The sequence below is a fragment of the Lissotriton vulgaris genome, chromosome 6 (assembly GCF_964263255.1).
Source record: "Lissotriton vulgaris chromosome 6, aLisVul1.2, whole genome shotgun sequence".
NCBI classification, from domain to species: Eukaryota; Metazoa; Chordata; class Amphibia; order Caudata; family Salamandridae; genus Lissotriton; species Lissotriton vulgaris.
The window spans coordinates 328,099,163-328,124,252 of NC_141694.1; the positions used below are offsets into that span (position 1 = coordinate 328,099,163).

The 25,090-nt window shown below is 42.5% G+C and overlaps 1 protein-coding gene across 1 annotated transcript in view; it reads left to right on the forward strand.

Moving 5' to 3' along the window:
* ADAM17 (ADAM metallopeptidase domain 17) overlaps positions 1-25,090 on the forward strand; it is a 648,967-nt gene that overhangs the window by 157,002 nt on the left and 466,875 nt on the right. Inside the window, exon 4 of the mRNA XM_086926360.1 lies at positions 8,597-8,685. Within this exon, the coding sequence (XP_086782486.1) occupies positions 8,597-8,685 (89 nt within the window). The remainder of the gene's footprint in view (positions 1-8,596; positions 8,686-25,090) is intronic.

Here is a 25,090-nt window from a genome sequence, read left to right on the forward strand (position 1 = left end):
CCCATGGTTAAAGTCTACTTCAGATGCCAGCTGTGTTGGATGGTCGTGTATTTTGTGTTGATCGACTGTCTCCCTATGCACCTAGGTCTGTTTGCAAGGCCCGGCAACAAGGTCCTCGGCTTCAACAACCTAGCAGGTGCAACCATGGAACATGTCCATCGGACCTGGTAGGGTACACGATCCCAGTTGGTTGCTACAGTCCACATATAAGAACTAAGTAGCAAGGCTTAAGTAGCAAGGCTAACACCAGCGATCTTCACTCCCCACATGATGACACCCAAGTAACAGCACTCGTTCAGGCCAGGCCCCGATCTGACGCTTTGCTGCCTCACAGAGGTTCTGCTGGATGTTTTCTGTTAGAGGTTGCGAGGTTACCATTGCCGCCAACCAAAAGACCCATGAAACGATAAAAATGTATGTGATGATCTTAAATTAGGATATTTTACAGATTTATGGGCCACTGTAGTGAAGCTAAGAGTCTTGGCTATTATGCAAGTTATTCCACAGATCATAGTCGCCGAGCCACACTCGCTCTCCTATAATAGATAGTCTATCTAGGGCATTCCATGCTCTGGGTAGTTTGTGGTACACTTCCATCTTCATTAAACCCCCTTAACACTGATCAAATGAAAAGCTACAGGCTAATGTTAATCTTATGCTGCTACCTCTCAAAACACCCTTAATGTGTTGGCAAATATTTTTGAATTACTAGCGATTGAAGGAATCAGACCTCATTTGTGTAAAGCATGCTAGCATGCAAATATGGTCCACCTCTGTGGATAGAAAGCAAGAAGTGTGTTTGAGAGCCTTTGACCTACTACTCTTCTTTAATGGATAGATTACTAATGGACCGTATAATATTACTTTTTCTGTACTAAGGGCCATGATTTGTAACAATGAACACTTAGATTACACTCCATGGTTAACTTCCATGAAATGGATGTGTGGAATAACTTGCAGATCTCTATACATAATCCCTGGCCTTTTGCCTCCTGTTCCGTACCCCCAGCTCAAACCAAATAATCTCCAATTCAGGTTCCTGTATGAATTTCAATAAAATATATTCTTTTTTTCTTCTTTGTATTTGATTTGCTGGTTAGTAATATTATAGAGCATGGTTCTGCCATAAAGGGTGTACCGGAAGTGATATAAAGTCAGGATGAAATGGGAAAAGAAGCTTCTTTGACAATAATGAGTGAGAAAGCAGGTCAACCAAGATGGGGCACATACCTGCATTTTCCATTCAGTAAAATGCATACGAAAAGAGAGACCGTGGTGATTGTCACAGAGTGAACCAGGAGGAATAAAGTGGCAGTGACCATCATATTCCTGAAGTCATCTGCAACTGCAAGCAGATTTGATTTCATTCCATATAAAGGCCTAAAATCTGACCGGAGGTTCAAGTGTCTCAATAAAAGTGGTATGTTGAGTATTAACATGTATCTCCAGCACTTTGGATGAAAATAGAAATGAGACTGAAATTGCTCAAGACAATGGGTAAACCCTGTGAATTATGGTAGAATTGTTTGAAAAGCGAGATTGAAATGTGATTTCATTTTTTTCTAAAATGTGTGTATGAATGTTCCGCCAACCAGGGTAAGTCTTGCGCAGGTGAGGGTCTGCCTCCTCCCGATCTTAAAGTGACTACTCTTGTTGTAATAAACCCTGCTAACTGGATTAGCTACAATCTAGCTTTTTTGGCTACCTCTCTGGGATGCTTTAAGGCCACCTCCCAATTGATGCCTTCCAGTTGTACGAGATACTTCTCCCTCATCTTCCTGAGTTTCTGCTGGTTGTCTCTGCATTATTAATACTAGTGCAATATATCATGGAAACCGTCTTTTTAAGGATCTCTTCTACCCTGTCCTTTAGGGAATTACAGTCTGGTACCTCTATCCATTTTACACTTTCAGCTGTCCGGTATGCCTTAACAGTAAATATTTATAGATCTAAGGGGTGGCAACTCATGTTCACCTTGCAATTTCACAAAGGATTTAAATCCTGTACCCTCCATAACCTCACATATTTTGGAAATGTCTGTAATGTTCCATTATTTAAAGCCTGTTAATTTCCCAACTTCTTTCAGCATAGCCCCCTTTCATAATGATGTCTCCGTTATTTTCCTTCGCCAGCCCAAATATTAAGTAGCCCTATCCCAAGTAACCCTATCTCAACTATAGTGATTTGTTTGGGTGGTTTCTGCTTTCCTTCTCATACAAAGACATTTAGAGTTGCTCCAATTGTAGAGCTGAACCTTTTCTCAGGGCAAATCTCCATTTATTGACTGTATGGAGCTGAGAGGGCCATTAAGACACCCTCACATCCGGAAGTGCAATCTCACCATTGTAAACCGACCTGTGTAGCATCTGCAGGGAAATCTCGAGAGCATTTTATCTATCCTGTCCGAGTAGGAACCTGGAATTGCAGGATATAAGAGAACGTTGGCAGGGTGATCATTTTGAAGATCGAAGCTATGCCCATCAACGATAATGACCGCTTCTGCTACCTCTTCAGGTCCACCTGAAAGTCTTGCATGACTACTCCCAGGTTTGTTTTGCCAAAAATCATGCTTTTCCTTCGTTATTTCAATAGCCAAATATTTAAATTTGTGGGCTCATCGAAGTTCCTTCCCTTCCACCCCAATGAGTTCTGGGAATCTTTTATGTCATCTCTTACTCTAACCCAAAAGGTCAGGGGTTCTATACAGAGGGCTAAAAGTGGTGGGGATAGTGGGCATGAATATCTAGTCCTGAGTCCCAATTCAAATGGCTCAGAGAGCTCCCCATTTTCCCTCACCGTTGCAGTTGGCTTGTTATAAAGCACATTTTTTTAAATAAATCTTTTTATTGAAATCAGTGTAAAAATCACAAAGTAAGTCTGGTCATGTATTCAGTAATAAAGCAGTAGGACTTATTTACAGATGCTCGGGCCAAACACAAAATTTAGGAGCATCAGAATCATATTAGTTCAGGCTATAGAGTCAAACACCTTTTTGGCATCCAAGGACCTTAAGGACGAGGGTTTCTTTGTAGCTTACAGACGATGGTTTCTTTGTAGCTCTGACTTCATACAGCCAAGTGTATAATCTGTTACGATTCTACTAGTTGTCGCACCAGGCATGAACCCTGTCTGGTCCCTGTGCACTATTGTAGTAATAATTTTCACTTGGAGCATTTCTAGTAACTTGGCTAGGATTTTAACCTCTCTGTTTTAAAATGAAATAGACCTGTATGAATCCCAAGCAGTGTTTGGTTTGCTTTAAAAAAAAAATACTATAATTTTTTAGGGAAGCCAATGGCGTCTTCCAATATGAAAGAATTTTAGGCATTCAAAATTTTTGTTCAAAATGTGTCTTCCTCCAATGTGTGTATGTCTTCTACCCCTAATGCTGGCATATCTAATTCCCCAGGGACTCTGTTATGGTCTTCTCCAGGGCTACTTGTCTGGTCTTGTGCAGTTCATGGTAGAATTGTGAAGATGCCTGTGCAATACTTCTGTCCTCTTTAATCCTAGTGCCATTTTCTTGTGTAAATCCCTCTACCCTTCCAAGCAAAGCTAGTAGGCAAAAAGTCTTATCCTCCACTTCACACAACTTCCTCTGGGTCACATGATGGTATTGTCTAGCTGCATCATGGGCAGTGTGATGATATTTTTCTGTCGGAGTCACTGTCTGTGCCAGGATGTCACAGTCTGGTTTCATTAGATTAACTCTTCCTTTCTAGTATTTCCTCCTTTTACTTTGCTAGCTGTCTCGTCCTATGTCTTTTATGTTGTGCAAATAGGTTCTGTGCCTTATCGATGAGGACAGTTTTATGTGCTTCCCACAGTGTAACTAATGAAGCTACCTTGTCTACAGTCTCTGTGAAATATAATGTGGAATCGAAGGGCGAGGGCAGCTGACTCCATCCAGAGAGCAGGGCTCATGGTTTGAACATCGGTGGCAGCTCAGCTAATCACCTTGTGAATCTGGGCAATATCTCACTTAATTTTCCAGACGGCCCTCAGCGCCTTAAGACCCTTAGGGTTGAGTAGTTTGCGCTTTGCAAATACCGAATTTAGATTTAGATTTTTAGATTTAGGTTTGGAGGCTTCTCACAGTTTCCTTGTCCTGCAACTCCCATGCATCTAGCCTCCATGTCTCCTTCTCATGTAGTCCTCCTCTTACCCAGTATAACCTGCAAGGCAGAGTCGTCAAAGATGCTTCTTGCCAGATATTCTGCCTCTCCAATCACCATAGTCTCACCCATAGGGATGAATATATAGTCCAGACTGGAAAGGGACAAATGGCCCCTGAGAAAAATGATAACTGCATAGCCAAGGAATGTTTAAGCCAACAGACCGAGTACATGTACAAGTTGCACTAGATCCATAGGTACCTGTGGGCGCTTTGTGAGATGGTGTCCTGTCTAGCGCCCTCTCCATTATCATATTAAAATTACCACCCATTACGTACATAGTGGCTTCTACTTCCAAGAGTATAGGACCTTGTCTGTAGTGAACCATTTGTAGCCGTTTAGGTGGTGTATATACATTTACAGCCAACAATGTACGTCTACCCCATGTGTCCTGCTCTCCCATCTAACATCAGTCTTGATCGGCCCAGGTTTTTATAATGTGAAAATGGTGAGTAGTCTTTCCTCACCAGAATGGCTGTTCCTCTCGAGCCCAATGCGTTTCCTCGTAGTCTGTATTGTCCCCTATTGAGGTGGTTTTCCTGCAATAATACTAAATCTGGGGTCTGTCTGCGCACATATTGCAATGCTTACCCTCTTTTTATTTTATTAGTTAAGCCATCAATGTTCCATGCTAAAATCCTATGTTCTGCACTTTTGGGCTTATCTGGGGGTTCTTCTATTCAGTTCCTGAATTTTTTTTGCTTCAGTGTCATATCCAATGTATTTATAACCTCTGTGTGGTCTGGTAAGGTATAAACATAAACACTCACAAATATGCTAGCTAACTGTAGTACCCTCCGCCTCCCCTGCTCCTCGTGTCTACGGGTTCAAAATAGCCCGCCTCCCCAACTCCAGAAATGTCTGTCTCCATCCCATGACCATGTAACCTTGGTGTTTCTTAATACAGTCCCTTCAATTCGTGTCATGCAATTTACTTTTTAGGATATGTTTGTCTGACTTTCCTTCCCGACCCTTCTTTACTGCTGGAAGGTCTGCAGACTTTTTGCCTTAGCTGCTCATGTTGGAGTTCAAGATGACCGGGCCAGAAGGAGGATCGTGTACTGAAGGCTCATTGCCCTCGTATTTCTCTTCTCTTCAACAAAGGAGCATCTCTTTTGCTGCAGCAGCCTAGTGTTGTGAAGGAAAAATATAACATTCTCACTCTTGAAAACAACTTCTTTACAGTCTCTGGCCATTGTAATTATTTTGTCACTGTTCCAGTAATTTAAAAAAACCTTTCAATGATTGGCCCATGGGGATGGTCTTTGCAAGTGTGCCCGAGGGGCCTTCTCTATAATATAGCATTAGGGACAAACTCTCAGGTTTCACTAGGGCGCACAGCCAGTATTTCCGATGTTGCTCTGGATTGTTGCCTTTTCATACCTCTGGCATCCACACAGTGCAGAGATTATTGCACTGGGCTTGTCCTTCTGCGTCTTAAATTCAGTCTTCAAGGGAGTTGGTAGTCCTTGTGACCCTTTGCAGTAAAACTTGTGTCTGTGTAGAGGTGTCTTCTTTGTTCTATCGCTGTGACTTTGACAATAGCATTTCGTAAATCTTTCCGCTATAGATTCAATTCTACTCCCACTTCATCTATTTGGGTCTCCAGCACAGAGTGTGTGATTTGGATGCTTGGAAGATCAAGGCGGCCTCTGGTGTTGTGTCTGAAACAATCTCATCTCGTGCTGTCCCGCATCCATTAGCCAGCAGATGATGCTGCCTGAGGCACTGACCTTGGGAATTTATTCAGTCTGCCTTGCAGACCTCAAAAAATCTACTCACCCACTGACTTTGGCAAGTCAGATTTTATAAGGGCAAGCTATTTTTAGAGCTTAGTGACCTGTTCTGTCGAGAGAGCTCCAGCTGGTAAGGAACGGGTGTTATGTTCATTCAGAAAGTGAATGAGAAATAATGATGCCTTTTAATCTTCTTTGTATTTTGTAACGTTTGCTGTGCGCTCAAAGTCGGACGTCACATGTCGGCTTATGTCCTCTGACAAATTGCTGTTCATTTTATCCTTACTATGAGTTTACATTGTAGAGAGTAAGAAATTAAAGGATGTAGGATAGTCAGTCTTTTTGTAAGACACAACATTTAAATAGCTTGAACTGTACATATTTCAGAATATATCAGCAGTTAGGAAAGCACTAGGATTGGCTGGCTCCTTGCGTCCGAGGGCCTTCTTGAAGCACATCACTGCCTCAGACCCTGCACAAATATATGCGGCCCAGTTTCACCTTCACTGCTATTCAGGAGGCCAGGCACTTTTTGGATTGGAGAAGTGGCATCACGGGCCCCAGGAGTCCCTTGCTCACCAGTCTTGTTGCCTCTTGCAGCACAGACTCCAGCCCCCTGCACTTGGCCATGTACCGCTGCATTCAGTTCTGTATGAGCTCTGTCACAGTTGCCAACATTTGGATCGCTGCATGGCTTCACCTCATGTCAACCCCAGGTCAGACCCAATCCTCTGGGTTTCCACCCAAACTGTAGAAACATCTCCAGGGCCAAGCCCCACTGTTGGGTAGTCAGCAATTTCAGTTATTGAGGCAGAATATTGCATTGTTGGATTAAGGGTCTGGGACCGGCACTTTACATGAACGTGTCCGCCAAGTTGCTCGGCTAGCCACTCCACAACTGGTAGGGAGACTTAAGTAGAAAAGTAGATGGCGCATAGCAAAGATTTCTTTAGAGATTGAATACAAATTGGAAGAGGGGAAGTTATGAACTAAAGATCTTACTTTCCTTAAAGGGTAGATTATCTTCTAAGGGTCAAATACACTTCACTTCTCTGGCCATTCTACTTTTTTGTATTTGATCCTATAGCAAACATCAGTGTATAGAGGATGCTTTTTGACTTTCAGATAGAAAAAGTTTTGGATCCATTCTGAAAAAGTAGCTTGATTTGCCATGTGTGCCCTCATTTTGGAGGCCAGGATTCTCAGCCCTGTAAATCTGACTAGATTTTCAGTCTACCATTCTGTTTTGATGTGCTCCTCTTTTCTCTTCATCACTACAGGGAGAGGTGTGGCGCCGCGGCCAGGGCGATTGACGCTGGAAACTGGGGATCACGGTTCGATCCCCTGCTCCGGCGGCAGATTAGCCCAGCACCATGTGACTCTGGGCAATAGCTTGCTTAATCTTCCCGACGGCCACCAGTGCCTAGAGACCTTTACAGGTGTTTGTTCGCGCTTTACAAATGTGGATTATTATTATTATTATTATTATTATTATTATTATTATTACTACATCTAATTTTGTTTATACTTTCAGTCTCCTATATTCGCTCTGCTCTTTCTTGTCTAATTTTCCTTTGAAGTGAGAAGTGGGCTGTTCAAACCTACCCAGTACTTCGAACACATGGACACTTGCAAGTGATGAATGCCTTGACAAGTTTCGATCAGCTAGGGCATTACTTTATTTTCATGCTCCTCAGGGAGAAAAATGCCAGACTTTCTATTCCATTCGTATTTTTTCGAGGTTAGTGATGTTTTATGGAGCTCTTTACTTATTGTCAGTGTCTCATAGATCTGTTTAATTTCAGTTACTGACATAATGGCAAACTTGCTGCCCACACACATCCAAGTACATCCCTTTTCCCGATTAAGTATTCCAGGTAATTTGATAGAGGTGTTGATAGTAATGCATGGCTAACTCTGAAGTAGCTTTAATTTACTTATTCAAATATGGCTGATATACAGTGTTGTTTTATCATAATTTTTCGCGCTCACTTTTTCTCAGTCACCTTTCAATTTAATTTTCCACCAAGAGCATCTAATGATGTGGAGACTATGTATACAAGGTAGTGACAATGATACTAACAGTTATGTAATTCTCTTCCCTCTTTGAGTGGCTACAAATGTTCAATTTTTCTTTGAACTGATACTCCATTTTGTTGGCTACACTTGTTGGGCCACTTGTATTTCTTCACTATAAATCACAAAAAATACATTTACGTTAACATTAACGTTTTCTAATAATTGAATGATGATTTTTTACTATAATAATCAATAGACTATTTGGGAGTATAGTGATATATTGGTTTAAGGTCTTCAGATGGTCTTGCCCATTTCATGTTACTCTGTAATCCCTGTAATCCCTTTAAGTTCCTGCTGGTCAAATGGTATGGTAGGCAGCTGGATTGGTTTGGTTGGTCAGAGCTCACTATGACCAAATCTGCCTATGACCTGACATGTTTTATTGTGTTTGACAAATATTAATATTGTACTGGGACCATAGTGAAATAATAACTAATCGGAAGTGAATACCATTTAAGAGGTAGAAGTCTAAATATACAAGCAATGCCAGTTATGCAATATTAACTATTCCAAAATGAAATTCCTACTTATTGGTATATGGTGGTTCAGTGAAAGCAGTATATTGTGATAAAGTCCCTGTCAATCTGTCTTCATTTCGCGCCTTAGGTGAACACAGTTCCAAAGTATTTGCACACATAGGAGAAGGAGATTTCACTGTCCGAATCCAAACAGATGGCGAGGAGTACAACATAGAGGTAAGCTTGTGTTTTATTTAGGCTTATCTGCTATTTAATACAATATTTATTTCTTAGTTGTTCCTTAATGTCATTAGACTGAATTCACACTCTCATACCAATGGTATTATTGTTTGTACAATCTTGATATATATTTTGGTTCAGATGAATACTTGAAACATATTGAAGGTAGCAGTTTTTGTTGACCTCAAATCATGCGTCAAATCGTATCTGATGATTAGAGAACTTCACGGGGTGGTTAAGATTTGTTTCTGAAAAGTCATGATGGAACACAGTGATTGAGAACATAATGGAAATCTGAAATCACAGGAGTGTGAACTGCTAGGGGTACCTAAAAAGATCCATTGTGTGTTCACTTGTTGGTATTGATGATGGGCAGATATGCGGGATGTAAAGTGGTGATACTTCCTTGCGTTGTGAATTCCTTTAAGGTTTTAGCATTCTCCTTGGAAGTCGATAAATTTAACCACTGGCTTTCCAAGTTGCTGCAGGGTGTTAAAGGGCGGGAGACTCTGGTCCCTGGGGGTATGAGGTATGCCTTCCCGGGCATTGCCTTTATTTTCTTACCAGGACCTTGCTAAGTTGAGACCAGTATGGCTCGCATGCCATTTTACCTGCGCACCGATTATTCTGCAAGATGCCTTTTACTGTACTTGTTTCAGCACTTGCGGTAAGTTATCGGCAGCTTACCTTCATAGGCCCCCCACCTTGTCTGCTATTTTCCCTATGTCGCCTATTCTGAAGGAATCTGGCTTCCTGATTAACACTAGATCTCTAGTGAAAAATAATATTGCTTTTTGCGATTTTATTACAGCAAGAAAGCCCACATGGGTGTTCCTTACTGAAATCTGGGCCACTGAGTCTTCGGGACCTGACTTGGTCGAGGCTGTGCCAGATGGGTACTCTCTAGCTAGACTGGATAGAGTGGGGAGCAGAGGAGGCGGCCTTGGAATCCTTTATAAGACCTCCCACACCTGTCACACTACTCAACTTTCCAGGCCCTCCGACCTTTTTCAAGCCCTGCACTTTCTTATAAAATCTCCCGATGCCGCGCCTTTTGTGGGTATCCTGGTTTATAGAATCCCCGGATCAAGGACAGACTTTAGTCAGTCTCTACTTAACTTGTTAGAACCTTATTTCGGTGCTACCAATTTGACAGTTCTTGGTGACCTAAATTTTCATCTAGATAACCTTGATTCTAAGGACTCCTGAGACCTTTTGGACTCATTATCTGCATGTGATCTCGTACAATTGGTTAAACTCCCTACTCATCAGGCGTGTCATATATTGGATGCGGTCTTCTCTAATGACGAGAGGCTCAAAATAGATGATCCCATCCCATTGTCTTGGTCTGACCACTTTGCTGTCCCTTTGGAACTTTCGGTTGCTTCTACCCCTACAAAGACGGACATCCCTATTCAAACTATATTTAGGAGGAATCTGAAGAATATTACGAGTACCTCGTTGGCCCGTCTGATGCAAAACTATAATACAGCCCTCTTTGAGGATATCAATTTAGCCCCTTCAGAACTCTCTAAAGCCATCAGTACAGCAGTCGATGTGCTGGCTCCTCTCTCCTCTTGCTATTCTGCGAGAAAGAAACCCTCTTCACCCTGGTTTTCGGAGCCCCTTAGGCTCATGAGACAAAGGTGCAGGAAGCAAGAAAGGCTCTGGCGGACAAGTTGGAACCTTGAGGAGAGGGAAAAACATGAAAAAAACTGCTCAAGGAGTATAAGCTTGAGATCATCAGAGTTAAGCAAGAGTGCTTTGCCAACCTGACAACGGCTCTCTCCTCTCCAGGGGAACTAATCTGCGACCTATTTCTCAACTCCCGCTCTATGTAAATGTGCTGAAACCCTGGTTAATAAACAGCTTTCAACATTCTTGGAGGTAAACAACATCCTACACCCAAATCAGGCAGGTTTCAGAGCAAACCGCTCTACAGAATCAGCACTACTATCAACAACAGAATCCATAAGAGCTGCACTAGATCAAGGGAGGAAGGCAGTTGTAATCCTCCTTGATCTATCTGCAGCATTCGACACGGTGTCCCATGCCATTTTATTACATCGCCTGGTTGAGGCTGGCATAGGGGGCACAGTGTTGAACTGGTTCAAAGATTTTCTGTTACATAGAAAACAGATAATCATGTTAGGACAGTTCCACTCGGAGGAGAAGGAGATTGGCTCAGGGGTGCCTCAGGGCTCAAGTTTGAGCCCCACTCTATTCAATCTTTATATGGCACCCCTGATCAACCTAATTGCTTCCTATAATGTGAGCACAGTTGCATACGCAGACGACACTCAATTGGTCCTGGTTCTGGATGATGATACAGATAAGGCCGAACAGGTTCTGAAAGAGTGTCTGACTGCGACTTTCAACTGGATGCATGATAACCATCTTAAATGCAACTCTGCTAAAACAGAGATCCTACCATTTGGGGAAAACAAATTCTTCTCTCCACACACTTGCTGGCCATCTGATGCGGAAGCTCCCCCAAACACCATCAGTGCAACTCGAAACTTGGGCATAAAATTCGATGACATGCTATCCTTTAAACAACAATCTAAAGAAGTAGCTGCCGTCTGTTTCAACATCATAAAAGGCCTACGCAAATTCTTTGATTACCTGCCTCTGTCTGCCCGCCGCACAGTAGCAATTGCTTTAATCACATCAAGAAATGACTACTGTAATAGTCTGTATGCAGGGGTGGCAAAATCTTCCCTGCATAAATTACAGATAGTTCAAAACGCGGCGGCTCGGCTGGTCCTGAGGTGGCCCACAAAATCATCAGCGTCAGCCGCCTTGGACATGCGGCACTGGACATGCGGCACTGGCTTCCCATCCAGAAACGTATATTATTCAAAATCCTCGTGATTACATTCAGATGTTATCACAAGCATGGCCCAAAATATCTGTCCAACAAATTTCACAGATACCACCCCTTAAGAGAACTCAGGTCAGCCACGGCCAATTTGATGACTGACCCCAAGTTCAGACTTGCTACCAAGGGCGGAAAATCATTGGCAGTTCTAGGAGCCAAAGCCTGGAAAACACTCCCTGCTCAACTTCGCTTAATCACATCAGAACAGATCTTCAAAAAATCTCTAAAAAGTTGGACTTATGGATTGGCCAAATCAAAGTGCAAAACCCTTGTTTAAACTGTACACAACACCTATAGTTCAGCTAAAACATCTGATAATCTACTAGCAACGAAGTCGCAGCGCCAGGATGCTCCCTGGAGTGACAGTGCGCTATATAAAAACCCCTAAACATCAAACATCTCTTTAAAATAGTGGACTCGCTTTGTACGCTACAGACGCAGGACCCTGTAGTAAGCACCCAGGAATTCTGCGATAAGATCGCAGGATTCTTTCATTCTAAGATTGCGGACGTATATAGGGATCTTGAATTACAAAGATCTGTTACCCCGCCTCCGCCTGTCCCTTTTTCTCCTGCTACGGAGGAGATCTCTTTCAACACTTCTAAAAATCTGTCAGAGTTTCTGCCGCTGTCCCATCAGGAGCTTAACCTGCTCTTAAATAAGACAAGGTCGGGATCTCCATTGGACCCCTACCCCCTGAAAGTCCTGAAGGAGTGCAGAGACCCCCTCCTCCCTCCCCTGCTTGATATCATGAATAGGGCCATGAAAGAGGGCATTTTTCCATCTCAATGGAAGAGTGCAGTGGTCAAGCCACTTCTAAAGAAGTCTACTCTAGATCCCGAGGTGTTTAAGAATTACCGCCCTATTTCTTTGCTTCCTGCGCCGGCAAAGATGCTGGAGACGCACCTGAATCAACATCTGGCGGCATTTCTTGACTCCTCGGGTCTCTTAGACCAATCCCAACATAGCTTCAGGAGACACCATAGCACCGAGTCAGCCCTCACGGTCGTATTGAACAACATCCGTATGGAGGTAGACCAGGGACATTCCACCGTCCTGGTCCTTCTGGACCTTACAGCCGCCTTCGATACCCTATCTCCCTCGGTTTTAACATCTCGCCTGATGGAGATAGGGGTGGAAGGGGCGGCTCTGAATCTGTTGGCCTGCTTCGTAGACCAGAGGGTACAGAGGGTCAAGCTGGGAGAGTTTCTATCTCCATCCCTACCTGTGCAATGTGGGGTCCCAAAGGGGTCGGCATTAAGTCCGACCCTGTTTAACATCTATGTGACTCCGCTTGCCAGGTTAATTAGATCTTTTGGGATGGAGGTAGTCTCCTATGCGGACGACACACAGATCTTGGTGTCCCTCTCCCACTTTGGTGGCCCGTCCCCGGCCAACTTTAGGAACTGCATGCAAGCAGTGTCCCAGTGGATGATTTACAATTCTCTAAAGTTGAACGGGGAAAAGACTGAGATCTTGGTGTTTGGCTCTAACAACAACATCTGGTCACCTGAATGGTGGCCGGCCTCGCTGGGGTCTTGTCCCACTCCTTCGGGATCAGCGCAGAACTTAGGGGTACTGATTGAACCTGCCCTTTCCATGACCCTGCAGGTTAATAGAACTGTTGCCACCTGTTGGGCATTATTATATAATACTCCGTAAAATAAAACATTACTAGTCCCCTCAGGCGCGGAAGCTAGTGGTGGTAACACTTGTCGCTTTGCGACTAGATTATTGTAACGCCCTCTACATCGGCATGAATAAGAGCTTAATTCAACGTCTTCAGACTGCTTAAAATGCGGCAGCCAAATTTGTTCTGGACGCTCCTAGATTGGCGTCATCAACGGCTGCCAGGAAGGCTTTACACTGGCTTCCCATTGAAGCGAGGATCACTTTCAAAACACTCTGCCTGACCCACAGTGCACTCTCTGGGAAGGGTGCAGGTGGGGTCAAGAAACTGTTGCTACCCTATGTTTCAAGCAGACTTCTATGCTCCTCCTCTAAGAACCTGTTGATGGTACCTCGTTTCCGTAGGAGGAGATAGGGCGGGAGGGCTTTCTCTTCAATTGTCCCTAAGCTATGGAATACTCTTCCATGCGAAATCAAATCTCAGGCCTCCGTCCCCACTTTTCTTAAAGCATTGAACACCTGGTTGTTTGCAAAGGCGTACCCGTAGATACTTTTCATTTGCTTTTATTGTTTTTCTGTTAGGCGCCTTGACACCCTCGGGCTTAGTTGCGCATTATAAGACTCCTTTCATCATCATCATCATCATCATCATCATCATCACATACCAAACTTTAAGTACTATACACGAGTCTGATAAGTGGATTAAAGTTGGGGGTCCCAGTGTGGCAAAGCTACTGTTCACCACAGTGACACCTTGCTGGACAGGCAGTTTTCTCCAGAATGACCACTCAGTCCATTCTGCAGCTGGTTTAAACTGTGCAATTAATTTACCACTGAAAGTATAAATCAATACATAGGCAGGAATGTGGAATTCCTATAGCTCAAGGCCCAGGACATATTGTTTGGGGAAAGGACAACAAGTTTTCCTGTGTATTTAGTCTTTGGGACAAGTAGGCCCAACCCCCTGCAGCACAAACCCTTTGGCTGCCAGTTTGCAGTACCACATTATGGATCAGGGAAGAGCACTGTCTGCAGTTAAGGTAATATTTGTGTCCGTATGTTAATGCTGTTGAAATTTGTATTCATGGTTCATTAATTGAAAGCCTTTATTATTAGGGTGAGCGCCCTACGTAAATGTTGTAAGCTCTGACTGCACTACTGACAGTGGTTCCAGTATAAAAATGTGTACATACGTTTTCAAAATTTAGCAATATGTAGGTATGTTTAATACTCCCAGAATGCTCTCTGATTTGATTCAGATATTTGCAGAAATTTGAAAGCAAGATTGATGATTCTTTGCTTTCAAAATAAAATGTTAATAAAAAAAATTAAAGCAGAAACAAAAACATTTTGCTGAACAACTGTAAACTTTCAGGTACCATTTCTTTGCAGCATCATTTAGTAACATATGTTGATGCATGCTAGTATTTCCACAAAATATACATAATGGTAAATCAGTGTAAACAGTTTTAATGAGCTTATGTGAAACGAAATTAAACAAGCATTGTCAAAGCCAGTAGGTCTGAAATTAGTGATCAGCGTTTTAGTTTTGTCAATGTGTGAATTGTTATTGCATGGTTTTTGTAAGTCTTCAAAGTGCATCCATGGTTTATGTCCTTGCATTAAGTGCAGCTAGACGGCTTTCGTGAATTCCTAAGAATTTACAGAAGTAGGACGAGAAATAGTACTCCTAGAAAATATTTGTGAACTGCATTTTAGCATGAGCAAATATGCATGGTAGATTTTCTCATGCGAAAATATGAGTGTTTTCAAGTTCACTTTCCCTCTAACCGCTTTTTTCCCAACTCTGGAAGTAGGTTTACGTCTGCCATTGTCAGGAGTAAATTTCCAATATTTCTCAGTATGGGAAAAGATTAGAGAAGAATTGTTGAAAACCCTTAAAACATGCAATTCAGTAGGTTTGCACAGACTCAAAAGGAAATTCGAACAATGGAAGTATTGCTTACCACTACCTTCAGCCCCCTTAAGTATGTAGGTCTGCGGAAACGTGGCAACATAAGAGGATTGCAAGTATTCAAACTATACTCAAACTATGGTATGAGCCCTGGCATAATCAGAAAGGATATGTCAGAGCTCTTATATAATGAGATTGCATCCATAATTTGGACTTGACACCAAAGGGACAAGTGGATTTTGTTACAGGACAAATAGATTTATGAAGCAACCTGTCCAATGGACAAGTAGATATTTGATTACATTCTACAGCCCTACTATCATAGGACTTTGCATTAGCACACTGCCTGCCCCAGAATCACAATTGAGAAAAAATACCAGGATTGAAATATTCAGACTTTCCTAATTTGTGTCTTGGTTGCAAATTTGGAAACATCTTCACTTTTATAAAAAATAAATACTAAATTAGGCATTTGTAGAACAGTGTTTTATACTCAAATAAAGGTACTGTAAATTTTTATATTTTTGCGCACCTATATTTTACATTGCCTTTGCATATTCACTTTTGTTACCCCATAAAACGTGAATAATTTGTTTAGATAAAATAGCGTAACCTACTGAAAAGTTGTTTGCTTTAAGCAGATTTTCAAATTCCGTGGCTTTTTTCCTGTAATAAATTTCTTGATGATGAGATTTTTCTGTCCGTTGATATTTTCATGCTATTTTTATTCTATGAAGCAATAGCACAAGCCCCCTCATTTTAATAATATTAATTATCCCAATAATAGATATTTTTTTCAAGACTTTATATTTCATTTTCTTTCCAGTGTGTGAACAGTACGTTTATGCCAGTAACCTTGCACAGCAACCCAGTATTCATGTCAGTTCCTTCCGGCGGGCAGGTTTAATCAACCAAAAGACCCTCTGTAGTCTCAAATCATAGCAGGGCACAAATTTCTGCTTTCAGTTTTTTAAATAAAGACTCTGAGATGAAGTATGGAGTATTTCGGAGGAAGTATAGTAGTTTTTGTAGTGCTATATATTTTTTTATTTGCAAATTCTGTTAATTGAATATATAACAGACAACAAAAATCAAGCAAACTGAGGACCCATGTACCTGTGAGAAGAACAACAGATTACGGTCATTATCCACATTACATATTATGACATTGTGACAAGAGCATATATGGTAGAATCAATCCCATCTAATACATCCCCGGACCAGTCTCTTAGAGCTATGTTAGGGTAGAAAGGGACAGATTGTAGTATCACCCCTATCACAAATTATCTTGAGAAGATTCACAATCCAGTGATAGACTAAAAACACTGAGGGGAAACCCACAATATCTCAAGCGATCTATGGGGTGCTACTGTTGGTAAATCGATGGAAACTCTAGTGTCTAGCCATGTGGGACATTTCAATATATACATTCTGTCCTCCGTTGGTGGGGCCCTTTAAACTATGGAGGCAGCGGGAACTGTCATAAGTTTCAAATAAAACATGGGAAAGAGAGGGAAAAAAACCGAAACTCTCTTAAGTATGAAGGGAAAAAGGAGAGGATGCGCTGGGGGGGTCTAATCTCTATGAAGAGACTGTTGGAATCGTCAGGAGGGAAGAGAGCAAGTCCTCCGACCTAAGTGGACCTTTCCAGGGACTCAAGTTTCTGGCCCCTGGAGTATGGTTCGAGCGAGTCATTAAACAGTTGTAGAGCTCAAAGTCGGGGTGGAACCAGTTGGGAGTGTCTGGTCATGGTGAAATAGTGTATGAGGGGCTGCCAGGTCTGAGTAAGTCTGGCATCTGTGTGGTAAATGCGAACAGTAAGTAATTAAAGGGCTAAAACATTCCACAAACGGAGGAACCAAGTGGCTATGGGGGAGGGGGGAGATGGGGGGGTTCTTCTAAAATAAGGTGATGGACTGCCTAGCCGTCCCTACCAAATGTAAAATCAAGCGCCAGTCCGTGTGTGTTATCGCAGTTAGTGTTAAAGCTTAATGCCCAGTAGGGTAACTATCGGTGCAGAAGGAATAGGAAACCCCACTATCTCCTTGATGTTATTATTATATTTTTAATACTGTAGACCTTCCCACCATCAAGATCATAAGTTTACACCATCTCACCACATCTTCTCTAAAATTAGTCAGGAAACTGTCTAGGTTGCACTCGAGAAATCCCTCTCTTTCTCCGAAGGTATTTTAACCCTGCTTCGCTTATGTTGATGCCACAGGTTTGTATCACCTCTGCATCTTTTCTGATCTCAACACAGTAGATTTACCAAGTTAATATGGCACCTTAAGTGTAACCAAACAATGATATAGTCAGTAAAGAGATAGTCTGTCCACTAACTCATTGCCCAGAGTAAGGTCCTTAATTTGAGGCTCCGCTCTCCCACAACCAGCCAGAGGCTCAAAAGATAGTGCAAGTAGAAGTGGGCAGAGCAGGCAACCTTGTTTTGTGCCCTTCCTAATTAGTAAAAGCATCTCCAGTCTGTCAAAGTCTGTCCAGTCTGTTTTCTGCATCAAGAACAAGAATCATTAGTTGATTGCTGCTGCATCTTGATTTGTCTAAACAATCATGTAAACTTCTGAGATTCAGCCTTGTAGATCAACGAGTCATAAAGCCATTATGATCCAGATGCATCTGCTGTGTAATGACCAACAAGAGTCTGTCTGCCAGAATTTTAGCCAAAATTTTACTCTTCTATAGTTAGTAAGCAGGGATGTCATTCCGTATAACTAATATTTGGTTTTAGGTTTACCCTTCGTATGGATGACCGAAATGAGAGCATGTCCAAGATTTGGTGATAGTTCCCTTTTAGGATCTTGCCCGCGACAGTGCATGCACTGTCACTTGCAAGGCATTTTCTTAGCTTAGAGGGAGATTAGAGCCTGCCCATTGCTTACAATTTGGTTGGTTTTGTCGTCACTCTTATTTGCTGACTCCTGTTTGGTCAGTGTGTGCCAGCTTCACCTCTTCATGTGTCTCCCCCTCCCCTGGAGTAGGACCCAAGTACTGCTTCCTTATCCTGTGTGTCCTTCCACTGCTCAAGCTTTTTTGGAGGTACTTACTTCCAGCACTCCCTAAGAGTGCATGTGTTTTCAAGAGTTTCTCCCATCCCCACGTTCCACTCTGCATCGTTGCTTGGCCCGTTCCTCTCCCTTTTCGACATTGTTGCTTCCCTCATGCCCCTTCCCCCTGTCGTTGCTTGTCCATTCCCGCACTCCTCTCCCTTGTCATTGCTTGCCAAATCCCCCACCACGCTCCCCCTGTCATTGCTTGCTCCAACTATACCCTCGATGTTGCTTGTCCTTCACCACCTCGACCCCTTCCACAAGAAAAAAAGCGAAATGGCACGGCCAGTACTTCATCAGAGTGCTTTTTTCCCCCCTGAAGTTTGGCACATCAGCCGCACTGCCCTACAACATGGCTAAAACACATTGACAAAGCCAGTATCGCTTGCATAGGCAAGACCTATGGCTATGCCAAGGCTTGTTTTATAAGAATATTTATGCATACACAGCAAGTAGGGACCCACTTGCAATGCCAATCTTTTAAACAACTCAACAGGCTGATTATTTCGCCCCAACTTTGTAGATGAGTTATGTTATCTAGGACAGCTGTACCTTCATTTGTTAATTTGGCAATATGTAGTTTCCATAAAAGGGCTGATATTTCATACTTCCCCCTCAGCATACTGGTCCTTCTAGTAATCAGTGAATATCCTTACAATTTTCTGGTCTAAGGGCACCATCTTGCCCTCCTTGTTGACTATCTCCCCTACCCATCTTGCCTCCTTTTATCTCCTGCTTAACCAGGCCAAAATCTGTCTGCCTTGTATACATATAACATTTCTGGTGTACTAAGATGGTGCTTTTAGGAAAAAAGGAATTTTCACCGGGTTATGTGCAAGGATTTAAATAACCCAGTTAAGACGCTGAAAGAAGATTCAGGTACTAGTGAATTTTTATATAAACTATTTTTTGTTTAATTTTATTGAGTTGTATCAAAAAGTTTGTTCACATATTTGTATCTATATTTTTTTTAAAAACTTTACATATTTTGTGACTATACAGAAAGCATCCTGTTACCAATGACCATATGCACAAATTAATAAATTACAAACCCAGATAAATCTCAATGAGTTGATCAGTCTTTTGTTGAAATACAGAACCAATTCCTCTTCAAGATGGTGCATCTTTGCCCCATTAGTAACCTCACCTTTATATGCCTTTTAGACTAGTTCCAGCTGCATTGTTTCTGTCATTCGAGGGGCAGGGTGGTGGGCATTTGTTGTTCTACTGCTACTGTCCCCTTCTGGAGCATGTATTTTCTCCAGTCTCTTCTTTTCCCCAATATTTGATTGAGCTCTGTACCTAGGTACTGTCTTATAGGGCTGACATAACGTCACCTGGGATGAAACCAAACCTATGTTGTTTGCAACATAGTTGTTAGTAACCTCTGTCAGTATATTGATGGTATCCCTGTACTTCAGCTCTAAGACGTCTAAGGTGTCTATTTGCCATGTGTTGCTATTGCGCCTATTATGCATTCCAATTGTCAGCATTAAGGGAGACTGATCGGAAATACCGCTCGCTCCATGCTCTCTATGTGTGTGATCTCAGTTGTCAGAAGGAAAAGTAGTCTATTCTCTATCATGATCTATGTGCCACAGATGAAGTATGTATAGCTGCGTTACATGGTATATTTTAATCTCCTAGTGCCTGACAATCCATTAGCCCTAGCATAGTGAGTCCGTCATCTGTGTGGCTGTGCCCACAATAAGACATGATATCTCTAGTCTTTAATCTTATCATATTTTTTAAAACCTATTCAGATTAAGACTGTGCACGTTTTTATCACGTGCCAACTGCCAAATCCTCCCCACAAACTCTTTGATTATTTTCAAAGTGCATAATGGAACTACGGTGACAATTGTTTGCCAATTCTTTGCCATCATAATGGTATAGCAAGAGTCATTGCCTTCACCCTGAATGATTTTTTCTATTCTAAAAACATTTTAATCAAGTTCTGCTACCTGAGCAAAGTAGCGTAATCCAGGGCAACCAGACTATCATTTTTAAATGATTTTATACAGAGACACTATCTACAGTTCAAGCATCCCTGCTATGTACCTTTTTTAATTCTTATATTCAGAATGTGCAAGTTACTCATTGTTATGGAGTACAGAGATGATTCCAACAGTGCTTTGTTTCCTTTTATCCCTCTCGCAGTGGCCTTTGTTTTTTATTGTTATCCAAAGGTATTAGCAATTGGCATCTTCACAGCTTTCTGACATCAACTGTGATTAATGCTGAAGTACTGTCATGTTCATGCATTTTGCTGTGTAGCATAAACGGGTGTTATTCTGGTCCAATCAAATGCATAAACTACGCGACTCTTCTAGAGAGAATTTTGTACAACCTATTTTGATACAGACTTTAGGATGCACATAATTCCAGATTACCCTTTCTTGGGAAATAGATCGTAGTTTGCTTCTAATCCGCATGTCTCCTGTTTCTTGTATCTCTTTCCTAAATGAAATTGCTAATACACCTTGGTTCTACACCTCTTGGGTTCAGTTGCCTTGGCATTGCACAGGTTACTAATGCTTCAGGGCTCTCGAAATGTGGCGCTGTACCCTAATAATTCATATTCAATGGAGGATTGTCTATAATTTAAATTATCTCTCTATAGTGGTTACTTTATTCAACCGATTTTAAGAAAGAATCCAATGACAATGTAGTATATTACTTTCTGTTTCGGTTTCAGGTGTGTTGCTTTCCTCTTCATTAATGTGTTTGACACTTGTTTTGGCCTCTTCTTGTTTGAAACGTCTGGCCAGCGTCTGAAAATTTTGTTGCTATGTTTATTACATTCTCACATCTGACATTTTTATTTCAGTAATATAATACATATGTCCAGGTACCTACTCTTTACATGCACCATACCACACTAGTTTATAACACAACCTATCACATTGTTCTATACCACACCATACATCAACAGTCCACACATAACCCGCCTGGCCTTATATTACCATATATTCCATATAACATTGTTTCCACACCTCAGTAATACAAACTACAACACATCATATCACACTTTTTGGAGGCATCACCATTTCTTACACTAGACTAAACTTCAACAGATTTTACTCTACTAATTCATGCTTGTAGCACCACTTCACACCGTGGACACTGAAGTCTTTGAGCAAGGATTTCAGGCAAAGATTTTATCTGCTAGTATGATATTTGAACATGTACATAAAACTTTAAGAAATGCCGTACTGCAGCCCTCAAGTGACGCAACTGGCACCCAGTCGACACATCTTCTTGCCTCTGCGAGGAGCCTCTCTGGTTGGTCATCGGCCTTGGGCCTTTGTGATGTATGGAGGGTATGGAACCCCCGCAAAAAACACTATACCCACACATCGGCGGCTCATCATACCCACTCCCGTATAGACCTCATCCTGATGCCCACCACGGATTGACAATTATTGTCTGGTGCCATTATATTGACAAGGGGGAACTAGACGGCATTCTCATCCGGTTTCTATGGGGAGGAGGGAGGCCGCGACTGTCCCTGGCCCACTGTCGTATTCCCCCCTTTGACGGAGGCATGGGGGTAACTAATCTCCACCTCTACTACCTGGCCACAAGACCTATTGTGATCCACGACAGATTTGCGGGCGGCTGGTCCGATCCAGCATACCGGGTGGAACTCAGAACAATGGACTCCACACAGATTCAGGCGTTTTCATATGGCTGCCCGGTGCCACAGGCTCTACCCCCTGTCACTAGGACGGTGCTCACGGCCTGGCATACAGCCCTTCGCCATGTGCAATGGGACCTGAAGCTCACCAGGCAAACACCGCTGTGGAATGGTGCTTGGTTGAGGGAGGTCTCGTCCCTGCAAGGGTTCCGCCGCTGGGAGCTCATTGGGATCTGGCTGCTTGGAGACGTGTGGGTGGGAGACCACATCCGATCCTTCGCTGACCTACAACACCGCCACGCCCTTCTTCATTCCCAATTCTATAAGTATCTACAACTCCGAGATGCCCTTCACACCCACATTCCATCCCCCACCTCTCTCCCGGAATTCAGTCCCCTGGAGGCTCAGGTGATGATGGGGAACCTGGGGAGGTGGTGGGGGGGGGGGGGGTGGGGGGAGAGTGTCCCGCATATACCGGTCACTGGTGAACAACGGTCCTTCGTCCTTGGATCAGCTTCGGGCTTGCTTGGAGAGGTGGTAGGGTCCCCTGGAGGAGGTGGATTGGCGGGATGCCCTTATGGCACCCAAAACCTTGACTACATCCTCTAAGTTATGCCTGGTCCAACTTTACTACCTCCATGCGGCATACCTCCCCCCGGCACACCTTTTCCAGGCCTGTATGCGATCTTCCCCATATGCGCGCGCTGCGAGTCTGCTCCAGCAGATTTTTATCACATGGTATGGCAATGCCCAGCCCTGGGGCCGTTCTGGAGACAGGTGGAACTCGAGCTCACGCGGGCCCTGGGATGGGAGGTTCCCCATGAACTGAGGCGCTTGCTGTTGGGGGTGTTCAACGGCCTGGATGGCTCCAGGGCAGATAAGCGTTTCCTGGGGACAGCAGTGGAGGTGGCGAAAAGGATATAGCTGCGCTCTGGTCCCAGGCTAAGGCGCCGACTGTGCTTAAATGGAAGAGGGGGGTGGATTGGTGTGGCACACAGGAGGAATCTATCTTCGAGGCCCGGGGTTGCCCCAAATTATTCAGTTAAGTGTGGGGTAAATGGTTCAGTTTGCTACCAGTGTGAGGGTCCGACTAACCTTGTACATCTGCAATGTTTTGGGATTACCACACCCAGTCCAACGGGGCCGCCTTTACCTTTGTCGACTGTAAGTGATGCAATGTTTTTTTTTTTATTAGGATGCTTGATCTGCTGCCAATGAATTAAATTAATATTTTAAAAAAACAATAAAGTTGATTTAAAAAAAAAACTTTGAGGAACTATTCATTCATGTAGAATTCAGTTTTTAAACACTATCATTAAACATATATGTTTGGAAATAATGGCTTCCATTAGATTTATGGTTTTTACCACTGCTCAATAATTTCATTGCTGTCATTATATTGTACAATGTACTAGATATTCTGCTGTAATCCCCAATCGCTAATCTTTTCTGAAAAAGCAGTGGAAATAAGCCCTTTACTTTATGGTAGCTAACCAATTAAAAAGTGAGATTGTGTATTATTAGAATTTATGACTTTTTTGGGGGATTGAGTGCTACAAATAATTGTACGTTTATTTCTAAATTATGTAGTTGATTTGTACTGTGCTTAATAGTACAGGGAAAGAAACATCCTTATATTTAGGCAAAGAGTGCATGATAGTCTAATTTCTCTGTAGCTGCATTTCTGTTTTACGATGTTAATTATAGCACAGGGACTTTGGTTATGCAATTGGTCAATGTTTAAACACCTGAGGTTTTGGTGCAACAATGGCATGCATTAATCATTTGAAGGATCATTGTTGCTTCAAGTGTGAGCTGGAAGATTGGCGATTTCCAGCAAGTTATAATAGGACACATAGGGTTACCATGAGCATATTTGGAACAAGTATTGTGCATAGGGCATAGTTTTAAAATTGATATTGGAAGCCACTGGGAACCAGGTGCACATCACAAGGGCAAATAGGCATGGTTGACCACTCTCCCCGTTAATATTCTCTTTAACAATGGAGCCCTTCATTCACAGAGTGCAGAACAGTCCAAACATTAAGAGGTTCAAGATTGGCATGCAATAATTCAAATTAACATTACATACTGATAGCCTAGTTTGTTTCCTACTGATTCAGAGACTTCCATTTTGTCATTGTTAGAGGAATTTTCCTGATTATGCAGTCTAACAAAAATTGAAAGCCATGAACATGCGATCCATGCTCCTATTGCCTGTGAAATGGACGAAGGACAGCAGGCTGAAGCTGAATTCTTGTCCTGCGAAAAACTCAGGTCTGCAGGTTGGTAACTGGGTGTCTCCCAATAAAATGACCCTCATACACGTGTGGTTTTGCTCTTACTTGGTTACGTTAGCGGTATATGAGGTGTCCCCGCTTATATCACACGTGCGTGCATAATCACTGGGTCAATTCATTCGTGTGCACCCTCCACCAGGAGGTTATACCTTAAGTTTTAAGGCAGTAGTGATCGTGGAAATGGAGTGATCAAAGCAGTGGTGAGTGATTTTAAAAAATAGTCCGGATTTCCAGTGCTAGGAAGTTTATGGAGTCTGGATTCGGGCTATTGTTAAAAGTAAAGAAGTTTGTGCTGCTGTGGAATCTGTTATGAATTCTAGCGCACTTAAAGGTCTGATAAAATGGTCAACATGTTTCAGCTGTGATTGACTATTTGTCAGATAGCTTTCTTCAGGACCAGGGAGTGAAAGTGGTGAATTAAGTGAAAGAATAGGTAAATTATAACCTGATTCTTCAAGTGATGAGAGGTCTCAATGTACCTGTAAATAAAAAGCACACAACAAAGATAAAAAACAGAAAGGGAGACAAGGGGAAAGGAAGTAGATAAAGTACAAATATGTACACATTCAAAATCACTTGATTTCGAATAAAGAAACTGTAAAATGGCAATACTTCGCGCAGAATCACTCTCGTATCAAGCGTCAACTCATCCATTCTCATGCCTAAAACGGCGTGAGGTGATTGTGCTATACTGTTTCTCTGGTGCTCTTAACTCTTGCCGGTCATTGGTGTTTATGCATTTCTCTCGCACGGTGATATTGCATGCTTATTTCTAGGCACTTAGTGCTGCTAATGTGATGTTATCAAAGGTTTTGGTGCTGGTTGTGATTACGTCACTCTTGCCGGTCATTGGTGTTTATGCATTTCTCTCGCACGGTGATATTGCATGCTTATTTTTAGGCACTTAGTGCTGCTAATGTGATGTTATCAAGGGTTTTGGTGCTGGTTGTGATTACGTCATCATTGTCA